The sequence below is a fragment of the Ctenopharyngodon idella genome, chromosome 24 (genome assembly GCF_019924925.1).
Source record: "Ctenopharyngodon idella isolate HZGC_01 chromosome 24, HZGC01, whole genome shotgun sequence".
Taxonomy (NCBI): domain Eukaryota; kingdom Metazoa; phylum Chordata; class Actinopteri; order Cypriniformes; family Xenocyprididae; genus Ctenopharyngodon; species Ctenopharyngodon idella.
In genome coordinates this window covers 18,603,530-18,619,049 of record NC_067243.1, presented here as the reverse complement: position 1 = coordinate 18,619,049, position 15,520 = coordinate 18,603,530, and the positions used below count along the sequence as shown (strand labels likewise).

At 39.6% G+C, this 15,520-nt stretch overlaps 1 protein-coding gene and 1 long non-coding RNA gene across 3 annotated transcripts in view; one reads left to right on the top strand and one right to left on the bottom strand.

Moving 5' to 3' along the window:
• Nucleotides 1-1,316: 1,316 nt before the first annotated feature.
• Nucleotides 1,317-11,249, bottom strand: LOC127507008 (circadian-associated transcriptional repressor). Its single transcript, XM_051883841.1, has 6 exons — nucleotides 11,017-11,249; nucleotides 7,615-8,086; nucleotides 7,032-7,107; nucleotides 5,817-5,895; nucleotides 4,185-4,320; nucleotides 1,317-3,030 (listed from the first exon to the last, which is right to left on the bottom strand). Exons 2-6 carry the CDS (start codon nucleotides 8,044-8,046, stop codon nucleotides 2,617-2,619), a joined length of 1,137 nt encoding a protein of 378 aa, XP_051739801.1. The 5' UTR covers nucleotides 8,047-8,086; nucleotides 11,017-11,249; the 3' UTR covers nucleotides 1,317-2,616.
• A 148-nt stretch (nucleotides 11,250-11,397) lies between these two features.
• LOC127507009 (uncharacterized) overlaps nucleotides 11,398-15,520 on the top strand; it is a 29,733-nt gene continuing 25,610 nt past the window's right edge. For both annotated transcript variants that reach the window (XR_007928215.1, XR_007928214.1), the window contains exon 1: nucleotides 11,398-11,985. This is a non-coding gene — a long non-coding RNA (uncharacterized LOC127507009). The remainder of the gene's footprint in view (nucleotides 11,986-15,520) is intronic.

The window sequence follows — 15,520 nt, the reverse complement described above, 5'->3', positions numbered from 1 at the left end:
ACACTAATTTAGTCTCTAGAAGAAGTAATATTAGTTGTAATAGTATTAGTAATAAACAGTAGTAAAGAATATTAGAGATAAAGCAGCACACAGTTTCAGTCCATGCCAAGAGGAAGTGACTTTTTTTTGTGGTTGTACAGATGTATCCTCAAAAGATGTTATCCACATACACTATTGCAGGATAAGACCAGTTAATAAGACCATACACTTTTCTGAGAAGTACATCTGTGCTGATATTAGTGGAACTATTTGCTCTACGGACATAAATAATACCTCATCTTGCAGATTTTTGAGGAGTTACTGGCACTACGATCACAGCTTTGCAGTTAGAATGGTTATGGTAATGCTAGTTGGGTAATTTCCACTCAGTCTTCTTAGTAAAAGGGAAGTCTAATTTGCTAATCTGCTCAGAAAATATTTGTACTTCTCTTTATAAATGTTTAGTGGACTTGATACCAAATAGACCTCTTCCCAATACCTACAGTATAATGAGAAATGAGAGTGCCATTGCTCAGTGCAGCTGGTTGATTGGTTTGCGACTTTAATTTTCTGCACAGCAGGGAAATGGAAAGAAGGGGGATCAAGGAGGACATCTGAATTACTCACCGTCCAGAAAAACATTTGCTTTTCTGTTCTCCAGAGGATGTGGGTTTTATTCTGCATTTCTACATTCCCCGTTCAACCTTCTCTTTCCCAGAAACTGTAGAGCGGTTAATCACCAGAGACCAATCCTGTAATATTCAGGATTCTCTGACAGATAATAGATTCAGTTTTTAAGGTCAAGTTGTGACTTAGCAAAAGCTAGATTTCAGTTCTGCCTCGTAGGATGGCTTTGTTTGGGAGGGTTGTTTTAAAAATGACTTTGGTGGCTTTGATATTAGAATAGATGTGTTTATATGAGAATGTCGATGAGTATCGCAAACAACGTCTGTGATCAGCTGTCTCCTAGTGCAATATCAAAGCCATACTGAAAACAATGCACACATGGGCTGCCAAATTAGATGTGGTGTAATGTTGTTTTGACTGAACTAAAGAGAATTCTTGTGAAATATTTAGACGTGTTAGACTCGCATAGCATTGCGTTTTTTCATTTTTCCATTGATGGATTAATGAAATATAAATATCTACCACTGTACATTTCAATACAACCATTCAAGTATAGCAAATATTATTTTGTTAGGCTTATATAAAATCAATTAATTTATCTTTAAGCCACTCTGCTGTCAAGATATCAGCATTGTCCATTGAAAAACCTTTAACAGCCAACAATTTGTGTATGTGATCAGTTGAAACAAAATGCTTTAAGACAAATGGAATACAGCAAACAAATATAACCACATTTATTTCTGAAAGTATAAAATATTACACTATAAAGGCCACTTTGCAAGGGTAAATTAACAACTTTTCCAAATATGTACACAGTTAATACCTTTCCCTCTTAGATATTGTCCAGCTCTGTGGCAAACCGAAATGTCATTTTCTCACATGACCACAGGAAGTAGTTGGCAAGAGTTTCAAATAATTTACTTGATAGCAGAAAATGAATGGCAGGAGTTTTGAAGGTTCCTGATTTTCTTTTTGTACATCCTTCAGAGGCGTCAGGTATTCTGGATGATTCACGCTCTCCCTTCAAAACCAGTGAAGAGGCACAGTTTGACATCGAATTGACAGGCACTATATGCCCTTGAACTGGGAGGCTTAAAAAAAAAACAAACGAACAAAAAAAGCGAAATTTTGCAGTTCACATTCTTTACAATGGCACCAGTCAAGCCTCCGGAGCTTTCTCTCGTGAAGCGAGCCTCCTGTGTTAGTTCGGCATGACAGGCAAGTTTCACTCACTGTGTTTATGCGCTTTATGAACTTTCCTCGCTCTGAGTCTACTTGCGTGTATGTACGTTCTTACTGTATCCATACACTACCGGAGATGCGGTGTCAGATTGAGGTAGAACCGTTGTACCAAAAACATAGCTAGAAGTTTAAACCTATGAAGTAACAGTCACATCAAATCAACTCTATAGAGTGGATTTAAAGAGCAAACTAAAGCAATAAATTCACATTCAACCACACCTACAATAGAGATCACTAACACACTGGAATATCTGAAGTGTTCCCAGAATAAATTCCTCCCTCTTTTCCCTTCCCTTTCTGGAAAAAAGGCTGCTTTGTTTTGTCTAGAGATTCGCTTTTTCACAGATACCAATATGCTGCCGCCACAGGAGAATTTTCCTCTTTCTTTGTTTCAAGAGGAAACCATCTCAAAAGGTAAAGTACGAAGGTGAGCCAAGATCACAAAACCTTACTAAACCACCCCCCCCTCTCTCACACACACACACACACACACACACTGCTACAACGCACTCTGCAGTCCAACAGAAAGGGAATAGACACAGACGTACACATCAGACACGCACAAAGATCACACTCCGACACTTTTCAGTTTGTAACTGAATGTGTCATTCTTTTGCTGGGCTACGCTGAACTCCCTCTGCTGCATTCTGTGCCTCTTCCCAAGGCTAGAATGGAGGCAGGGATTGTGCTGGAGTCAGGTGACTCCAGACCAGCTGGGGGCAGTCATGCTCTAGCTAGGCTCTGATCTCCCAGAGCCCTTTCACAGGACTAGCACCATCCACCAGCTGCCATGCCACCCAAGCCCACTGGGCCTTTCTGGGTGATGATACTCTCTGTGGATTTAAGAAGTCTCTCAAGGCATGGCGCGTTAATCTTGGCCGGAGGTGGTCGACTGGGAGCAGACTCTGTCTTACACAGACGGTCCGTGCTGGAGGACACAGAGTTGTCCTGTGTCGCGTCCCTGTCCCTGTGAGCCGTTAGAAAGTTCCGAACTGTCCCCTGAGCCTGTTCAGCTGTTGGGGAGCAGATGGGTGATGTGTGGAGCCATTTTAGGTTGGTTGCAGAGTAGGGCCCTGGGGGTGTGAGGTCGCTGACTCTCATTGCCTTGTTACCCATGGAAAGGGCACTTGTGGTTGCAGGGTTTGCAATGCCAGTGAGCAGGGGAGATGTAGCTGGAGACAACTGTGAAGTATTGAAAGAGGGAGAATTACTTAAGATTTCAATGAAAACCGTGGCAAACATTTCTCAAAGGATCTCTTTGCAATTGGTATCCGAGAGATATTTTTATCTCCCATAGAAAGAAACGAAATTACCACATTCAAGGTCCAGAGAAATAGTAAAGACATCGTTAAAATAGTCAACGTGGCTACAGTGGCTCAACCTTAATGTTATGAAGCAACAAGAATACTCTTTGTGAGCAAAAACAAAACAAAAATAACGGACCTTGAATGTGATAATTTCGTTGCTTTCTATGGGAGATAAAAAAAAAACCTCTCGGATTTCATCAAAAATGTCTTAATTTGTGTTCTGAAGATGAACGAAGGTCTTGCGGGTTTGGAGCGACATGCGGGTGAGTAATTAATGACAGAAATTTCATTTCTGGGTGAACTAACCCTTTAAAGAAAATAGTTTTAAACAAGGTTAAAAGCTTTTATCCCATTTTTAGAAGTTTAAATTTATTGACTAAAAATGTCATGTGGTGTAACCATCAGGAACTAATAATACTAATTTCCTTACAAACTGAATTCATGTAAATGTATACATCTTAATTTTTTTTTTTTTTTTTTAAGTTTTTAAAATATACTTTAAAAGTGAAATGTTTTTTTTTTTTAAATATCATGAATTAATCATTTATAAATATCATGGTTTTGTGTGAGTTGCACCACATGGCATTTTCCAATTATTCATGAATGAATAATTAAGCAACTCATTGTTTGTATGAACTGCATTTGTAAATGTCTATTTGCATAAATTAACAGATCTAGGGAAAAAAAAAAAAACAGCATCAGGTCATTGACCCAGAAACTATTATAATAATAACTCGTGTAGGGGGTATGAAATCAACATGATAATATCCCTTTACTTTCCCAACTTTAATCTGTCCTGTGAAAGCTTTCCAAAATTACCTGTTCTTTTCCGTCATTGTTCTTAGTGAACATGAGATGTGTATTTTATACCTCTGTACTGTAAAAAATAGATTTTAATCCCTTCTTGTCTGTCCTGTTCCTCTCTGGTCCAGTGATTACAGTATAATAATAGGTATTTCGGTCTCTTCTTTTCAATCAGCCTGTCGTCTTAACTTACACATGTTCATGACAGCTCTCAGAGAGTCTTACCTTGGGTTTCTTAGATGGGGTCGTCTCCTCCATCAGCGCTGCAGTGTTGGCCTGGTCGCTTCGTTGAGGTTTTATGTGAGGGAACCAGTTCTTCAACATTTCCTCCATTTTCAAAATGATGTTGACATATCTTTCTCTGCATGGCACAGGAAGGACAATATTTAAGTCTAGTAACCCACAGATGCACTAAAAAACAGTTTGAGACTTAATCTGACTGACGTGACTGAAAATGAAAGTCTGCTGTTCTGTAACCTTGTTTGGTGTCAGGCGATTTGAAAGAACACTTAACCACAAGTACACTGCATCATGCGTACATGTACACACACAGACACACAAACGTGTTTCTCAAAATGAGAACAGATCCTGTGTTGATTCACACATGTTTGTACACACACGTGGCATGGAGTGCAACCGTTTCCCTCGCCTCTAAATATAGACATAAGCCTGCAGCGGGGCACTGACGTCCACGTCACGAGGAAAAGAAAAAAATTGTGCTAAGGAGCAGTGATGCAGACACATGCACATGGTGCCCATTGACTCGCACCAGCCCCCAACAGATGGTTAATGGGGATTAGTGCAAATCACATGACCAAAGTCTCTGCTATGGCCCCATTCTCAGCATTTCAAATGGCTACAGTCATAAAAGTTACTACATTCCTTATTCTGATGTGCCTTTGCATTGGGGGGCTCGCCAGCTGGCATGATGAAATGGGTGAATGATAACGGGGGTCAGGTGCTGAGGAGTCAGCCACGCCCCCACTTGTGTCGGCTTGGATATGTCTTGGCTCAGCGCCTCGTTCAGATGGCCTGAATTAGTACCACACCCAAAACCCTATCATCTATGTTTTTAGTGGCTGAATATTTTCTACCAGGCGTGTTTTCATGCCGCACAGGTTGCAACACTCCTGGACGTGGCCCAAAGTGCACCAACGATCTAGATGTTCTAGACTCTGCAATCACTCGTGAATACTGGACTTCGTGAAGTAGCACGATGCAATACAATGAGTGCAGATCTGGGCTGTGTGCCAGGTACTGTTGAGAGGAAAAGTAAATGACGCACCTAAGCCCAGCCTGACCCATCATGAGCTCATTCGATACAACAGACTCCCCCCAAAGACGACATCACAGACTTTACACAGTCTAGCCAGAGGAGGGCTAATCAATCGGATGACAGGCTACTCCCTCAAGGAGCTGGGACATTTTTAACGACCCGTGTTTGAGTTCTATTCTTGTCCAGCCATTTTTAGATTTGTGGTGGCAGGTCCGCACTGGCCCAGCGGCCCCCCCTTGCTGCTCTGGACCAAGCATCATGCTGCAAAGCCATGTGTTTTCACATTTCCTTGTCTCATTCACTTATACCCTCAGAGCCAAGACATTCACAAGACTTCCAGACAGAGCAGAGGGCATAGAAGTCATTCGCAAGTGACGTGGGATAATTTAACCTTGGCTGCGTAAACGCACAAGCACCGAAACAAGATTTCCTCACAACGTTGCAAGTAGTGGATTGAGGTAGATTAAGTAAATGGACACAACATCTATCAGATCGATCGGCGATGGAGTGCTGTGCGGACTAAAGCCCTCCCACCCTCAATCTTCCTATGAGCGAGGTGAAAGAAACAGTAGGAAACTCACCCCATGCAGGGATTCTGCAGGACCCCCATTATCCTCTGGATGCGATCCATGGCCACACTCTCTTGGAAACTGCTGAGGCCTGTGAAAGGAGAAGATACAGTTTAAACCTTTTCTTTTACGAGCAATGCCAGCTTATTGTCTCTGACAGGCTGCGCTACGTCTGTGAGGCAGATGGGTTCTTGTGAAGCACGTGGGAGGACAGACTTGCTGTCTCTGTGGCCAGGAAGTCCAGTGTCACCCAGAGCCCTTGAATTGACAGCAGTCCCAGACCGAGCACTCATGAGCATGTCCGCAACCTGTTTTCTAGTACATGTGGGGCTCTAGCCATTAAAACTTTTCTTTAAGTACCCAAAACACTAATACCATCTGTTGGTGTTTTACGGTAAGCTTAAACTTGAGAGTTTTCTGTGTTCCAACCAGCCGCGACGCAACATGATTCCAGTAACAAGTAATTTTCCTGTCTGCACTAAAAGCGAAAATGCTTTGCGACATAACAGTTAGTCAACCAGAATATTGTGTGGGCAGTTCTGTTTGTATGTGTAAAACAAAGAACGATAATACCACGCTTATCCAGATGGCATCAATTTAATGGTTCTAGATTTTATGATCCTTGAGATGTTTCTTACCTTTCACTGTTAGTATCTCCTTTTCCAATGTTTGATGTTTAATATATATGAGGAATGAGATTTTAATCCGGTGTGGGTGGAACTACATGAGAACCAAGCGACCTAATCTCACACTTTGCCACCTTGTTAGGACACAGTGTGACGGTGCAGATTTTCCTGTCATTACTTGTATCAACAGTTACAATAGCTACATTAAAAAAACTGAGTCAAATATTTACAATATTTCATCCCACAACCAAGGACACAAAGGAAACAGCTAACCCAAACCCTTGAGCTTATCTACATAGTGTCTTCGGTATTTCAATGGAGGCTGTAGGGTATTTTTGGAGCCGTGCGGTTTGCACTGCTTTAGACATGCGTCTTACCCATACATGTTTTATTATGACTAAGCTAGGCAGAATGTGCCACCAGGAAATGACTGTGGTTGATTTGGGTGCCTCATTTCATGTATTTCATGACACATCTCAGTTCCAAATCTCATGACACGCTTCTTGTACCATCGCCTGTTGTCTATAGTTAGGCTGTTCTCTCAAGTTTTTGGATCAAGGCAAACTATAAGACTAAAAAGAACGAATAAAGCATTACTCACGTTCTCTGTATCTGCCCGAGCGGAGGCCATTAAGGATTGAGGACAGTGGGTGAATGTAACACTGCAGCTCCAAGCACTGCAAAACAAAGAGCATCATTCAGTATTTCATTCATTTTTCGGTTATTATTTATTGTTTAGCATTCCTCTAACAATTTCTAGAATTTTGATGTTTTCATTTCAGGATGTTGACTGTACAATTTCCCAATTAACATAAACAAACAACATTAAGTTAGGACATTCCTTAGTTTGTACAGCTCATAATTTGCCAAGAACAATGACACCGATACAAAAAGTGACTCATCTACTCTCTCACATGTATGCAAATGTAATGGAACGAGTTATCACAGCATTTCTGCTAGGCAGAGGAAAACAGTTTTTTCACTCAGTGGCCTCGTGTGACTCATTCACTTTTCACCTAGAAGAACACATAGAGGAGGGGTCTTCCTGGAAGTGGTTCTGCTTCGAGTATTTTTTTGATTTATTCTGCTCGGGTGGAGATAGATCATGTAGAAGATAAGGGTGCTTTTCAGAACACCATGTCCCTTCCCTGGCATGCTGGCAAGTCAAAAGTGGCACGTCTCACCTTGCATGCGAACAGCCTGTCTTTCTCCATTTGTTCAGGTGTGAGCTGCCTCTCCCTTTGCTCCGGCACCATGGAGCTCCGTGTTCTCTTCAGCGCCTGCCTCTTTTTGCCTACAGGGCTCTCGGGGCACCGGCTGTAATTGTTCCGATCCCCTTGTCCCAGGTGAGAATGGCTGCCGTCTTCGCTGTAATCGGAACTATTGCAGCTAGAAGGAGAACTTCCCCGAGAGCTCACATTCTCTTTGTCCATTACCTCCCCTTTATCTCCATTCCTCTTTGGGAGCGACTGGCAAGTTTGGACCCCCGAGGTGGGGGATTTTGGCAAGGTGGTTTGTCCCTGCACTTTGGTACAGTCTGATTCTAACTCGCTATCGTTGTCCTCATCATCACTGGCCAGCCAGTCAATGGAATAGTCCGAATCTGAAGCTGACATCTTAGGAAGCAGGGTCTAACCAGCATGGACCATCACTGACCTGCGGCAGAAACAGGGAGTACTTTAATCTCCAGTTTCAACAAACATTAATAATGAACATCATTACACAATACAACATGAGTTGGCATAAAATAGAGAAGGAATGTTCTCTCTTTCATTGTATTGCTTTGGCAGGAATATAAAAGCAAAAATTCCACCTTCTTTTTCAGACCTATTTGTGAGATTAATAGTCTAGCAGATACCAGTGGTCCAAAATGACAACTTAAGCATGCTTCTACAAAAAAAATCTAGTGGGATACTGAATTTATGCCAGCTCAGACCAGCGTGTTTTCCAGACACACCACCTGAGTCTCACACACAGACTAAAGATAAACAGCAGCCATAAAAAAAAAGACTTACTGCTGTTTCACGAACAGTGCCGAGAACTCATGAAACTGACATTTACGGTTAATTCTTATGTTGTCGATAACAAAACTGATTCTTCTCTACATTTTCAGTACCAAAACAAACCCTAAAAGAGTAGTGCGCTTTTACGCATATACACGTTTTTGTAAATAATTAGTCTTATTCATGCATAATATTGTAACAACAAGAGGAGACAGTCTTTATTTGTTCAAAACTAAGATGTTTGAAATAAGATTTTATGCTGCAGCCTGTTAAGAACAAATTTGCACCCTGTGTAGCACATGCATTTGTTTGTTCTAATTGCACCTAATTGAAAAACACTTGAAAATGAAGCAATACAGAACTAGCAGACTGTGTTGAAGCAGGTGACACAAAAAAAACGCACACATTCAAAGCCCTGTTTGTTTATTCAATGAGACCAGAACGCTGCAGCCATGGTGACCACCATTTAATACAGAACAAAGGCCCTAGAAATAAGCCGTTCTTTCTGCACCCTTTTATTAATAAATTGCATTGAACGTGCGAGTAATGTATGCTGGTTACATTTAAAAGTTAATTTGTTTGTGGGCTTGCTTTTAAAAGGAGGGCGATTTGAAAATAGTCCAGGAACACACAGATGGGACCAGATCTGCGGCCTTGAGCATTAGCAGTAATTTTTCTGCTTGTATTATCAATTCCATCAGTTCTTGGTAATTTATAATAGACATGCCTTGAGGAATACACATAAAAGGAGTGTTTACAACGTTATGTTTAATGAGCCAGGCCAAGAATCTTTGCTAAAAGCATATGCTGCACAGAAGCAACTGCTTTGTGCTTTCTCTAAGGGTGCCGAGCACTCATCTTTTTATTGAGGCCGAGGGCTTCTTATGAATTAAAATGCATGTACGTGACACAAAAATAATTATGCCTAAATGAATAGTAATTAAAAAAAAAAAAAAAAAAAAAAAAAAAAAAACAGGAAACTGCCCACTCTGCATTGTCAGATGACCTAAAACGTGCTTCATTCTAAATGATTTAATTTATTTATTACCGAAAATAGGTTATTTAATACAAAAACGGTTACATTTTAAGCTACATCTGTCATTTTTAAGGGATTAAGTAAATATATTGTGCCTTAAGCACTGCACATTTTCACTTTTTACAGTATAACATTCACTTTCAGTTATTACAAAAGTATTTTTTTTTTCAAAAAAAAAAAAAACGCATTCTAAATGTAACTTTTACATAAATGAAAATGACTTATACAATAGAAGTACTTAAACTTTATTAAGTAAGTTCTCGTCATTGTTCTCGTGCAGCACGAGATGTTTTGTATAAGCTTGTTGCGTTTAACTTATATAGCCTAGTTATTGAGAAATGTACAATATAACTTATATAGTATGTAACACTATATACATCAACGTGTTTTCAGATTGCCTAAGCACATTCACATCTCTTGGGCATTTAATCCGTCCATCAGCTGGTCGTTTTCATTTCAAACAAATGGACTGCTGAGCCAGAGTTCTGCCCTGCCAATAAAGCCACATTATGTAATAGCTCTACCTCAAGCACGCGACTAATTGGCTTTATAAGTCACAAAAGCTCAGCCTTTCCAAATGGATGTAATTGCTGACCAGCTTTTTCCTGTCAATACTGGTTTCACCAAAAGTTGAATCAAACAAATCGCAGCGTTTAACGGTTAGCACGACTGCAGTCAGCGAACAAACTGCTCATTCATTTCGAAAAACTGCCTACATCGGATACTTTACAAGTTTTGTCGACAGCTGGGGACGGGGATGAAAAGGCCCTTTATTAGTTTGTGGTAACAGGTAATTTGACAAAACAAAGAAAATCATTGAAAGGTTTATTTTCACAGTGTTTACGTTTGGTTGCCAGTTTAAAGACAAAGCGGGCACGTGACAATTATTTAATAGCGACATTTAGCGCAACGGCAAATGTAGGAAGTCATGTAACCGAGACCTATTTCTTGTACTCCTGTCAGTAATATCGGTTGTTATTGGCAACACGTATATTAATATTAAAACGACTATGGAATAAAACCCGTACAGAATTAATGTACCTGGCTGATAACTGAGGGTGGGGCCCTGAAGATGACTAACACCTTAATACACCCTTCCAAGACAAGACCACCGCAATTTTTGGCCTTTTTTAAACATATTACAGAATGTTTTTTTTTTTTTTTTTTTTTTTTTTTTTTTAATATATATATATATATATATATATATATATATATATATATGTTTATATTAAAACGCATACTGTCGCATCAAACGGATACGAACAAAGCCAAAAACTAATTTAAAAGACCAAATCTATAATATAGGCTACATTTAATACGATAAATACACAGTGCGTGTAAAATATACATTAAGTACACATAGGCTATGTATAATTTTCTTCATTTTATAATAGGCGGATGCCTCTGTTCACGCAGCGGCATCTTCTAACATATCTTACATACATACATAAAGCCCTATATCTCACTGTTATTCCTATGTGTATGCAATTTTACCGCATAAAAACGTTTTCGGACGCGGTCGCTGTTATTTAAATCGCGAATCCTACCTTTAAGCCGGATGGGACGAATGGTCGCACTGTCCTTTGTTTCAGCGGTATATCCAAAGACAACTGGAGCGCCCTATCGAGCCTCTGTTGAGAAGCGTACGTGGTTTCAGTGATGTAGACCTGCAGTTGTGTGGCCCCGTGTTACTTCTCCCAAGGCAACGTGTCTGAGAGGGCGGGTACTAAAACGCAGAGCGTTCCGATTTGAGCGTCCAGACCCGAATCTGACAAATAGAGTTTGCGTTGGAAGCGAGCTTCGGCTGATAGGGGAGACGAGCTTACATATTAAGATGATATGCAAATTAACAAAACACGTGGACACGCGGATCGGTTTCATTCCAACAGGCGGACAGAATGTCAACTGCAAACGTTTTTTTTTTTTTTTTTTTTTTGTTGTTGTTGCTCACAGTTACTAACTTTTTTTTATATCTCATTAGCTCGGATGCGATGACGCAGGATATGGACCTCCCTCTCATATGTTAGGGTTAGGTTGCTTTTAAAGTCACCATGAAACCAAACGGGACCATTCTTATTATTTTGTAAGGAATATTGCAGTATTTATCATAAATGATTTATCCGTGTACATCATTATTTCTTTAATTCTGTCCCTCCCTAATCTTTAATCAAATACGTCCCCTCCCTCTTACAACTCTGATGATGTGTTTACTAGCATGAGGGCGGGGCAACCTGTCACTCACATGAGATCAACCAATAGCAAACCAGCAGTCATCTAATCAATTCCTGATGAACAAAATCAGGTCCCACCCTATATTTTTTCTTGTTTCACACAGATATATGTCACAGTAGGGAGGAAAAATCTTTAAAATGTAAGATGTTTGATAAAAGTACATATATTTTTTTACATGTTTAATTGTTTTAACAAGTTAGATTACAAGTTAAAGTGCATATTTTTCACCTGTCTACAAATAGACTCGCTTTCACAAAAAACAGATGTTGCATCTGTTTCAAGAGGTATGTATAGTTATGTCGTTATGTATCACTTTATTGTAAATTTGCATATCACAAGTACATCATAAAAACTTTAGTGTTTTGTTTAAAAAGCTTTGGATGATTGATGTTGAGCTCTGAAAGGTTTGTGCTAAAACTGGCGGCAAATTTAAATTTGCATACGTACAGTAATAAAAACAGCTTTACATAAAGATTTACGACCTTAAATGTTTTATATGTTCAGGAAACCTGTCAAGAAAATGTCTAGTTTATATTTTAGGCATCTTCTTATATATATATATATATATATATATATGTGTGTGTGTTTGTAGATGTTATATAAATTTTATGTTATATAAAATGTTATATAATTTGTAAATTTTAAAAATGGGAATTACAAAAAATCTAGTAATATATCATGACACATAACAGTAATGAGTATTTGGGGATGAAGATGAACAATAACTGTCACAAAAAAAATTTTGGTCCCTAAATAGGCTTCATTTTCATAGACATTGATATATTTATTAATTGGGTTTTTCTGTTTTTTCATGATATTGACCTATGGACTGGGCATTTACGACTCGTAGCACACTTTTAGATCTATCGATCATTTCGCAACTGTAAACAGACCATTGTGGAAACATTTGCATGCACCACGAGCCAGTGACACATGTGTCAAAGAAGCGATTCTGTTTGCACATTGCTACTGGATGCAGGAGCCCCGTTGCTGGGTTTATCCTTACTTGCCCTCACCTGACTGCAATGTGCACAGCTGGTTGTATGTGGAACAAGCCGAATGAATGAATGAGGCTGAACGTGATAGGCCACCACGTTCTGTTTCGTGTCAGGTTGCACACGTGATGCCTTTACGCTCGCACTGTTTTTACACAGCCTGTGGAGTTTCCATGGTGAGGGGGGCAGGGTGGAAAACATTCCAAAGTAATTCACTTGCTGTGTTAAGAATGTTGCACCTTCTCTAAAAGCCTCACAGCAGGTGAGGTTGTGTAGCTATATTCCGTCACATGTTATTCAGCACAGTTTTTTAAACAGCCCGAATGGGAGGAAAATGGCATGCCAGGTGGTCTGTGTCCACTGGTATTTTCACGCTCATGCTGTGGTCGTTGTTCAAGTTAGTGGCTGTGACGGTGAGAGAGCAAATAAGGACTCGCAGTTGCTGCGTCTCTCTTTGGGGGGTGGGATCTCTGGTTGGAGTCCAGACAAAGATACAACGGCTGGAGCCAATGAGTCATAGTCCTCCTCCCCGGAAAACGTGAGCACATGTGAAAAAAAACCCACCCATCTTCTGTCTCTCCTTTCGGCTTTGCACAATTGAAAATCATAATTGATGTGAACAGAATGTTTCTTCCATCTTTCTCCTCTCAGTTCCTGTCGGTATTTGACAACCACGAGAACATTAACAAAACATTGTGGGTTCTCAACTGAGCCAAAGACGCCACCCAGATGGATTAGCAAATGGGTACAAACCGGTCTGGTTTTAAATGCAGACTGTCTTCTGGGAACGGGCCCTACTGCAGCCAGTAATGGCATGTTTGGGACAATTTATAAGGTCTTGCTGTGACTTTTTCTCGATAAAGGCCCATTCGCAACAAAGACTATAACGATAACTATAATTATAAAGTTTGAATATTATTCTAATTCTATGAGAATTGAAAAATCCACACCACAACTATAACGATAATGGCACAGAACAATGATGGTTGGAAATGAAAAATGAAATATCTGTCATTAATTACTCACCCTTATTTCGTTCCAAACCCGTAAGACCTTCGTTCATCTTCGAAACACAAATAAAGAAATTTTAATGAAATCTGAGAGCTTTCTGCTCCTCCATAGACAGCAACGCAACTACCACTTTCAAGGCCCAGAAAGGTAGTAAAGACATCATTAAAATAGTTCACGTGACTCAAGTGGTTCAACCTTAATGTTATGAAGCAACGAAAATACTTTTTGTGCACAAAAAAGCAAAAATATCAACAATTTCTTCCCTTCCGTGTCAGTCTCCTACGCTGTGGTGAAAATCAAGTTTTTAATGTTGTTCATATGTCTATGTAGTGTTTTTAATATGCTTTAAGACAAACCATGTGTAAATTCATAGGTCAGCAGCATTGCTGAGTATTTTCTCCTTAAAACTGCAGTGATCTAAAGACAGTTGTAAAAACGCGGTTTGAAATCGCTGGTGTTTGTGATGTCACAAACTACCTTGTAACCAATCACGTCAATGTGCCGGCGGGCTTTAGCATATCATTAACTTTTACCGCTCTGAAGCAGGAGAGTCTCAAGAAGCCAGGTTATCCTGGTATATTTTTCTGATGATATAAAAAAGCGGGTAGATTTATCAAATTATTGGGTAGGTTTAACAATAATTATGTAAATTACAATGTTATGATGAACTATAGGCCTTTCTCCACCGACGTTGTTCAAAGCGTTTCTAAGACTGTGTCCTAACCAAATGCGATGTGATAAGATTCTAGCGACAAGTTTGTCTGTCCACACCAGACGTGACGCGACTACGAGACGTGACGAAATTAATCAAAAACCACAGCCAATCAGAAAAGCGTGAGGGCGGGCTCTTTTGGGAAGTGCACGGAAGTCACAATGAAATGGAGAAGTACATAATCAAATTAATAAATATTACACAATTTAAACATTATTTAAAGTACATCCTAGGTTTCTGAAACAATCTTTTTCATAATACAGTTTGAACGTTCTTGTGCCCATTTATTTATTTTCACGATCTGAGGTGAATTATCCATGGTTACTTTCCGTACGGCTACAAAGCTGAGAACACAAAATAATATGCAAATGGGAATTAGATGCTTTTAGCAATAAATAAAGCACATAAACATTACCTGAGATTATCATCGCCATATATTGTGTTGTTGTTTCAGCCGCGACGTCGCAGAAAAATAGAATCTAAAATAGAATCGTCGCATGTCGCCGTTGCGGCTAGTTAGAACAAAAACTCTGATTAACATGGAAAAGATACCTTTTATCGCGTGTTGCGGCATCGCATCGTGACTGGTTAGGACACGGTGTAAGGATACTGATTTTTAGAAGGAAGACTCAGATGGCAAACTGGAACATGGTTTGTGTAACATTAGCAAAGAGTGTAGAAGTTCTTCGACATTAGCAACACATTATTAGCAGCTGTTTGATAATGTAGTCAAGCAAAAGGCTAATCATATTAATTACTGTCATGTGTCCCATGATAACATTGTGCAGCGTTTACCTCAGTAAGTTGACCGAGTGGATCTCTGAGCTTGTGCGAGTGAGGCGGGGCTAATTAGCATATTCATAGATCCGCGTATAATAAATGAAGCAAGGGTGTAGAGTTACATTCAAGCTATTTTAAGGCATGAAGAATTTTTTTTTTCACAGGAAAAATGTTTAAATATATGATTTGGTGATCAAAGATGAGTTTTAAAGGGTAAAATTATTGACTAAAGGGGGACTTTAAGGCTCGGACATATTTACCATTGCTTGGTGAAATTTTGCAGAGAAAATAGTCATTTCAATAGGAATCTGTGTGCTCTGG

What these genes read in the sequence shown, in the direction of transcription:
- LOC127507008 (XM_051883841.1), bottom strand. Translation starts at nt 8,046, where the DNA reads ATGTCAGCTTCAGATTCGGACTATTCCATTGACTGGCTGGCCAGTGAT. An exon ending in ACAGGCTGTTCGCATGCAAG is followed by an intron (nt 7,108 to 7,614) that starts GTGAGACGTGCC and finishes TTTGTTTTGCAG; the next exon opens with TGCTTGGAGCTGCAGTGTTA. An exon ending in CTGCAGAATCCCTGCATGGG is followed by an intron (nt 4,321 to 5,816) that starts GTGAGTTTCCTA and finishes TGTGCCATGCAG; the next exon opens with AGAAAGATATGTCAACATCA.